The 8,151-nt window shown below is 59.2% G+C and overlaps 1 protein-coding gene across 1 annotated transcript in view; it reads left to right on the top strand.

Moving 5' to 3' along the window:
• Positions 1-2,372: 2,372 nt before the first annotated feature.
• NCS1 (neuronal calcium sensor 1) overlaps positions 2,373-8,151 on the top strand; it is a 16,708-nt gene continuing 10,929 nt past the window's right edge. Inside the window, 1 exon segment of the mRNA XM_009287014.1 lies at positions 2,373-2,490. Coding sequence (XP_009285289.1) covers positions 2,373-2,490 — 118 coding nt within the window.

Genomic DNA, 8,151 nt, shown 5'->3' on the forward strand with positions numbered 1-8,151 from the left:
TTGTAGCGGCGAGCTGTGATTTCTCCGGGCATCGGCGCTGCCGGGGCCGTTCCCCGGGGGAGGGCGCAGGCTCGGCCGGGCTTTGTTGCAAGAATTCAGAGATTAGCCTGGGAGGATAAAAAAAAGCCCCACAAGGCAGCGGAGACAAGGAGAGGGGTAGGGAGCCAGGGAAATACTCTGTTTTCTTACAAAACCAATTCTCCGTGGCCTATTTCTAATCCTTCAATAACTGTGGAACAAGGGCCGCATCCTGCCCGCCCGCTGTGCCCGCCCGGACCGATGCGCTTTTCTTTTCCTAACCCCCCCCCACTGCTCCTGCCCCTGCTCGGAGCATCCTTTCTCCCGGGGCTGCTTGCCCCGGGGGTTTCGCTGCCAGGCGGGTACCCAGGGACTGGCCGGGGGGGGTGGCCCTCGCTGCTTCCCTGGAGCCAGGCAGCTTCTCCCTACGGGGAGCCAAACCGTCTGGGTGGCTTTCAAAGTTTGGGTGCGTTAGTTGGAGGGGTTTCCTTTGTTATTATGCTCTGAAGCGGAGAGAAGAGCCTGACACCAGAGAGTTCGGTATTTTTCTGTGAGTATCTCAGTATCAGTTTCATAACCTGATTTTCTAAGTGAGTGGCTTTCCCATCTGAACCTCCACTGTAATCTTATTAACGTGGCTAGTGCCTGAGCCATCCAGTTTTAGCAAAACCAGTTTTTTTTTCTGAAGGATGCGCAAAGGAAACAGAGGCTTTGGTGGTTCAAGTTTGCCTCTCTGCTCCCAGGTCGGGGATATTCCCCCTTTGCTTCGCCAGAGAACTGCTAACGTGTAGCAGACCTGCGAGCTCTCCCCGCTGTCATTGCTGCAGTCCCACGGCAGCGCTTACCCAAAAAGGCAATAGATTAGGATGCAGCAAGTTCTCCCATATGGAGAAGAGGCAATACTGGTGCATTGCACAACCCTACACGCGGGGTTGCTCTCTCGCCGTGGCACAGCCGGGAGCGGGCAGGAGGAGGGCAGGTTGCGGGGGGCATGTCCGCATAGCCAAATCGTGAGTGATGGTAGGAGAGGTTGGGGTACCCCGGCTGGGCTTCCTTGAAGTGGCTCGGGGAGAAGAACTAGTGAGAACGTGGCAGTGCCGGCTGGGCCCAGACCCCGGCTGGAGCTGGAGCTGAGCCCCAGGTTTTGGTGTCCTCACTGCAGCTGTGACCCACGGCGGGTGCAGCCGCGCTGGGCCAGGTACGGTTATTGCCGTGCTGCAATCGCCCGCTTGGTTTGCAGCCACCGCAACGATCCGATCTCCGACGGAGAGGGGTCTGGGAAGAGCCGGCCCCGGCACATTGCCGTGCCAATCGCCCGCTCGGTTTGCAGCCACCGCAACGATCCGATCTCCGACGGAGAGGGGTCTGGGAAGAGCCGGCCCCGGCACAGCCTCGTCTGCTGGTGATCTCCTGCGTGCTGGGCTTTCTGCACCCCTGGGGAGTGTCTGCGCGGGGAAGGTGCCGACCCCAGCGGGGCTGACGGCGGGGCGCACGGGCAGCGATGCCCCGCGTCTTAGCGGCAGCCGATGCCAAACAAAGACAGCGCTGGTGAAACCATCATCTGTGGGCATGGGGATGTCTCTTGCTGGATGAGGCCAGCAGAGGGTCATTGCCTTTTGAATCACTTTATTCCCAACTTTCTGCTCCTTTCTCTTGGGTGACCTCCCCTTTCCACCACACCCCCTCCAAAAAAGACTCCGGTCCTCTGATCGCTCCCTCAGTGAGTTCCTGGCCTGCCTGGGGTTTTGCCTGCCCGCTCCAGACCTCTCGCTGCCTCTTTTTCAAGGTGCACCAGACCCATGTACCTGTGCAGGTGAGGCAGCAGCGCCCGGGCAGCCGTGCCGTGGGGCAGCATGTGGCCCTTTGCGTGGCCGGAGCCTGGTGCAGCATCCCAACGTGCCCCGGCAGCATGTGGCTGGCGGTGCGATGCCTGTCAGAGAGCGCCGTTGCTAATACCAGGCTCTGTTTGTTGACCTCTGCTCGTTCCACCTCTCGTCTCTGGGATTAATTACTTTTGCTGAGTGTTTCTGCCCCTTTTCTGCAGCTGTCAAGGCGAGCGTGCGTTCCCTTGTCTGGCAAAGCACTTCACAGGGCCCTCCCAGGCACGTCTGAGAGCCTCTGATTTATCTTCAGACTCTGGGAGATTGGAAAGATACTAATTTCCTTCTGCATTTTGGAGATGCAGGTAGGAGTGCAGGGTTGCACTGAGTACAGTGGGAGGGACTGATCCAGACCCCTGTGCCGTGGCTAGTGGACCAGCTCGAGCAGGGGATAGTCGTACACACAAATCCATGGCATACTCAGGAATTTCTGGGGGTCTGCTTGGGAAAGGTTTTACTCCACAGCCCTGTGGCATGTCGGCACGTTTCTGGTGGACCGGCGATGACCATCCTTCGAAGAGCATCCCCGGTGCGTGGCTGCCCTTCCGGCGTGCTGGCTGCCACGTTACCGAGCGGGTGCTGGCCCTGCCTCGTGCGTGGTGCTGTTCTGCTGCTGTTACAGCACATCTGGGCAGATGTCTCCGGGAGCCCGTAACTGGCAGCTAATGACAGGGGACCCGCTTTTGTCCCGGGGAGGTTCCCGTGGCAGTGTGAGCCGGGGCTGCGGTACACGAAGGGTTTCTCCCACGATGGGATTTCCTTCCATTGCATCATTTTCTGTTTGTGTGATTTCGAAAGAAAACGAAGCAAGTAACAAAAAGCCCCTTCTTGGTTCTGCTGGGATCGGCGGGATGGGGAGGCTTCACCCCCTCTTCCCTCCCCACGTGGCTTTTGTACAGATTTATCACGTCTGTGAGACACAGAGGACCCGCAGCCTGTGCCGTGTCCCTTCAGTGCTTTTCCTATGCCTGGTGGCTTCTTGCGTCCCCCAGGCGCTGTCCCCTCTGGTCTCACCGTCTCCTATTTGTGGTGTTTCTCTGGCCCTGCCTCAGTCGCAGCAATCTTGGGACAAGCAGTCGGTGGGAGAGGAGCGTGGGACAGCTCGCGTGCCCGGGCAGTCATGGACGTGGTGGTCGTGCTTGGGATGCTGCAGAGTTGCCATCAGGGGCCTCCATGAGATGAGAGAATTATTTCACTGCAGGTATTCAGAGCAGGTTGTCCTGGGTCCTGCCGGGAACCGGACACGGAAGGGCAGGAGCCTGGAAATGTTGTCTCTTGGCTCCCTTTCCCCTCTCCACTCCTGACTTACGGTGCCGGGGGCCAGATTTTAATGGCACTTGGACACCTAAAGGCGCAGAAGGACATCTGAAGGCTTCTTCGAAGTGCTGGCTGCCCAAGTCCTGTTGATTTGGACCCATCAGCATGTGCCTTTCAGCATCTCCAGGCACCTGAGTGCCCAGGAATATCTGGCAGTGCCAAGCTCACCCGTCTGCCAGGCGCTGGAGCGGCGCTGGCGGGGAGAGCCTGGTTGCGGGGCGAGGATTTAACCTTCCTCGGAGGCCAGGCTGGTGCCATATAGGAGCGTGCGGGAGAAGCCAATGCTGAGTGATAATAATGAATAATAAATTATGTAATTCTTTGTACTTCCATAGAGCCTTTCGTCCAAAAGCTCTTAAAGTGCTTTATAATCACTAATTTATTAATCTTCCTGATGCCTCGTTGAGGTAGCTCAGAGACACAGTTTTGGCCTCTGTGTGTTTTGTCCCACGAGGTGATAAAGCCCGAGACCCGAAGGAACCACCGTCCTCCCTGGATCGTGTCTGCCGGCCCCTCTTTGGCGGGGATTTAAGCCTGTGCTTGACTTGGGCCAGGTGCTCGCGGCTCAGGGCCGCGGTGGGATTTGGGATTGTGCTTAAGAGCCTTGCGGGGCCGCGGTCAAAGGGTTCTGCTAAGCTGGAGATTTATGAAGGTCCTGGGGTATCGCTGCTCCCTGCAGCCTGCATAAAGTTGTGTAAAGTGCACGTGTGCAGTTGTGGGTGCAGAATATGTGTCGTGGGTGGAACTGGCTTGGCGTGGACTCCTGGTAGAGAAATAGGGAGAGGAATGCAGTGCTGAGTATCCCTACTTGCAGCAGCGCTCCCAGGCCAGCCCAGCCACAGCACTGGCAACCTTTAAAATCATGAAACAGGCTTAAAAATATGAGGTTGTTTCAGAAGAGCACATTTTAGCTCTTTTTTTTAGTCATTTGGGGGGGGGGTTGGATTTCAGGGTTCACTTTTCATAGCTGTTGCCCGTGTCTAGAACTACTAACGCTGTATTTTTTTTTAATGCCACTGGCAGTAGCCGTGCAATCCGGTGCGCTCGGAGCCATGTAGGTGCAGCGGCATCGCTGCTGGGACCGGGCGTGGGGTCAGGATGATGGTCCCTGAGCTCTGGAGGCTGCAGCGAGGCTCTGGTGAAGGCGTGGGAGTCACGGCGAGGGTGCCAAAACGATGCCCGTGGCGCTGGGATGCCCGGGCTGCAGAGTGGGCGCGGGGAGAGGAAGATGCTCTTTCCCCAAGAACCGCGTCCCACCCACTGTGATCTATTTTGTGGATTTTAAACTCACTCTGGCATCATCGTTTTCTGCTCTTTTACAATAAGCCGCAAAATTGGCTCTGTTGCTCGACAGTAATGCATTGAATTAATGGGCATTAGTTTAAAAGCAAACTACAAACATATTGATTTGTAGTTACGGGGGTACGTAGTGGCAGGTTGAATTCTGCGGGAAAGAAAATTCTCCAATTGCAGCAGTTTTCAGCCAGGAAAATGGGTTGGTTCCTCACTGGGGGCACCGGGTTGGGGCTTTGCTCCGTCGTGTCGCCCCAGTGCCGGGGAAATGTGCTGGCCGGGGCGGTGGGCAGGAGCAGAGGGGCAGGCGGAGCAGAAGAGGGACCTCGGTGGCTCCCCGCTGCCGGTTTATTTTTAGCCTCCGAAGCGTTTGGCCCCAGGCGCTGGGTTTCTCTGCCAGGCTGGTTCGTGTTGAAATCCCTCCTGTTGCTCATCCGGCAGAAAGCGGGGCCAGGTGGTTATGTACCCGTTATCCCTCGGCGGCAAACGCTGGGTGAAATACCCAAAGCGTGGAGCCCCGAAGCCAGGCTGAAACGCAGCTCCCTGCCTGTGTCTGGCAGCTGCCTGTGCTCACCTCTGCGGCACCAGCCCCGTATCCCTTGGCTCCGCTCGGCCCTACAAGCACCCGTTTTGGGGCTGCCTGCACAGCCATGGGCAGAAAGCCAGTGGGCAGGATCCCACCCCTGGGGTGGGAGCCCCGTGGGACCTGCTCCTGGGAGAGGGGCACCGGGATGCCCAGGCGGGCGCACGCCCGGTGTGTAAAGCTGAGGCTGGGCTGCTGCTGGCTGGTTGACCCGGCGAGCGTGCCTGCCTGCTCCGAGCGCTCTCGGCGTGTAACAGGATTTGCAGGAGCCCAAAAGCGGAGTTTTGGGGGGAGGAGGAGAGCACCTGCCCAAGCACCCTGGAGATGCGCTGCGGGGAGGGGAGCAGAGCAGGTCTGCTGTCCCAGAGGGGGCCCAGGGGAGGGCGATGGGCAGGATGCGCTGGAGGGACGCCCAGGGGCTGGCTTTTGTTTGGGACCTGTTTTTACTGCAGCCGCATGTAACCCAGAGCCCCGAAGGTGGCAGCTGCAGTGCGGGTTCACTGCGAGCTCGATGGGGACCTGATGTGCTGCCTCCGGAGGGCTGTGGTGGTCTGGAGGGCATCTCCAGCCCCTTCCCCAGGGAGACCCCAACCTGCTCCCAGCGAATCTCATATCTGGGTATCCCATGTGTGCACGGACCTGGTGCTCTGCGGGTAAATGCAAGCGAAGCAAGTTTTGGGGTGTCCCTGTGGTCCCTGAGAGGTGCTTGCAATGCCGGGGTGGGAAGGGGAAGGCGTGACCAAGGGCCCCTCGGGCTCCCTCTGCGGCAGAGCGGAGCAGCCGTCCCTGCCGGCCGCACTTGCGCCGCTGCCTGCTGCTGCTCAGGCATCAGAAGAATCACATTTCATTTATCCCCTGACATGTTAATGGATCTGCTTAACCACTCTCCTGACCTTTGCTGCTGCCGCTATAATTAAGGTTGTGAAACAAGAAGCTCTGAAGGCATCAAAGGAAGCGGCTGCTTCAGGGAGGAGCCCGCGGATGCGCTCGCTCCGTTATCGGGGTGACATTTGTGGGGTCGCTTTGTTCCTCCCTCCCCTCCTCAGCCTCCCGGGTCTTCTAGGGAGCTGGATGGGAAAGGGAGCCAGGGTCCGTGCCCTGCACCCCTGCCTGCCCAAGGGCAGGGCTGGCTGGGAGGTGCTCAGCCCAGGGCACGGTGACCACCGCTGTGGTTCCTCGGTGGCCGCTGCTGCAGGTTCCCCATCCCGGCGGTGCCAGCACGGGGCTCGCTCCCCACACCTCCTGCACGTTGTTCTCTCTTCAAGGCACATTTTTGGTTTCTACATGGAAGGAGGGCTGCCTGTGCTTCGTCCGCCTGTGCTTCTCCAGCATCTCCTGATCGATGGCCGGACCCCGTGGAGATGCCCTAGGTGTCCGTGCTACCCCCTGTGGAGGAGCGGGTGTTCGGTGTCTCCAGCACCCTCCGCTTCGGCAGCCCTTGGCGCGGCCCCATCCCTGTGGGTGAGACAGGAGCCCCGCTGCCAGCGAGGCTTTGCCCTGCAGCGTCCTCCTGACCTTCCCTTGGCTCCAGGGTCTGATGGCTGAGTCACAGAGACCTCACTTCCCCTGCCCGCGCTGGGTCTGGAGGGGAGTTTTCTCCTCTGCTCGGGGCAGGAACCGCTCCATGGGCTGGGGACAGCACCTTGGAGTGCCAGGCCATGCCGAAATCCCCGCAGCTAAGGGGAGGATTGAGCCGGGGGGCAGGACACAGCTGCCCCCCGCACGGCCAGGGCAGGGGGGCTGCTCCATCCCTGCTCCCGGCAGCACTGGGGATGCTCTGCCCCACTGTGGGGCATCGCTGCGTCGGCTCGTGAGGAAGCCGGGATTAAATCCAGTCCGGGATAGACCTGCCGCAGCCACTGGCTCTTGCTGTGGGTGTGTTTCAGTCTGATTCATTAATTTCCAAACGAAGGCACTGTCCTTTGCCCTTCCTCTGCTGCCTTTGCTGCAAAGAGTGACTGCTGCTTTTTCCCTGAACCCAATTTCCAAAGCCTAATGTCGGGCCCTTAAATATTTAATAAAGTCTAAAAAGGATTTTAACTGCATATTGGCTTTCCTGTTGGTACCAGCCCCGGGGGAGATGAGAACAGAGCTGCTCATGGACCTGCTTATCCAGTCTGGGAGCAAGACAGACCACTAATGGCAACCACCGGCGAGAAGAGTGCCAAACGCACATGCAGTTCTCTCCGCGTATTGCTTCGTATCTCAGCAGTAACAAATGACACCAATAACACTGTCGGGCTTGTGCTCCGAACGTCTCGGAGGCTCCTGGACCTGCTGTGATGCTGGCGATGTCTGTGTCTGATGGGGAGAGAAGCCAAATGGGGCAAGTGCATGGGGAGATGGGCGAGTTGGGATGGGGATATCCTGCTCCGACAGGTAGGCAGCTCCGGCTGTGTTGGTTCCCGCGTGGTGAGGCTGCTCCGACATCCCTTTGGGGTGGGATGTTGCAGGGACGGGTACCCACAGGGGGACAACCCCGGCATGGGGACACCCCCGGCGCGTGGGCGATGCAGCTGGGAGGGGGGACTGGGCACCACCGGGGTGCGCGGGGCTGAGATGGGGGCACGGTGGTTCGGGCAAGCTGCTGCTGGTCATCTCTGGGAGCAACAGAAAATGTCATCGGGCAGGCTCTTGCCGCGGGTGTTTCCATGGGCGGTGACCCCGGTGCTGCAGCCAGGTTTTGCCGGGGTCATGTTTTAACGCTGCTTCCCCAAAGCTAGCCCTGCGCCGGCCCTGGAGCAGGAGCAAACCCCAGCCCCGGGGCGGTCTGGTAGCTCCAGAGCTGGGGCTGAGCCCTGACGGAGGGGAGGAGGACGGTGTGCTCTGTAATGTTTAACCAGGACATTGGTTGTGTAGTTAAACCTGAATTTTAACGAGACCGAGTCGTCAGGGCCAAACAACCTAAATTTCCGAAGTGCTGACGTACGGCGTATCTTAAAAGTTACCGTCATCGAATGGGGACCCGGGTGAGCTCTGAGGTGCCCCCAGGGCGGGGTGACAGACGGTCCCGGGGGAGGACTGAGCCCGTGGCAGCCTGGGGGTGTTTTCCCCCCTTCC

Source organism: Aptenodytes forsteri, unplaced genomic scaffold (genome assembly GCF_000699145.1).
Source record: "Aptenodytes forsteri isolate BGI_AS27 unplaced genomic scaffold, ASM69914v1 Scaffold136, whole genome shotgun sequence".
Classification (NCBI taxonomy): domain Eukaryota; kingdom Metazoa; phylum Chordata; class Aves; order Sphenisciformes; family Spheniscidae; genus Aptenodytes; species Aptenodytes forsteri.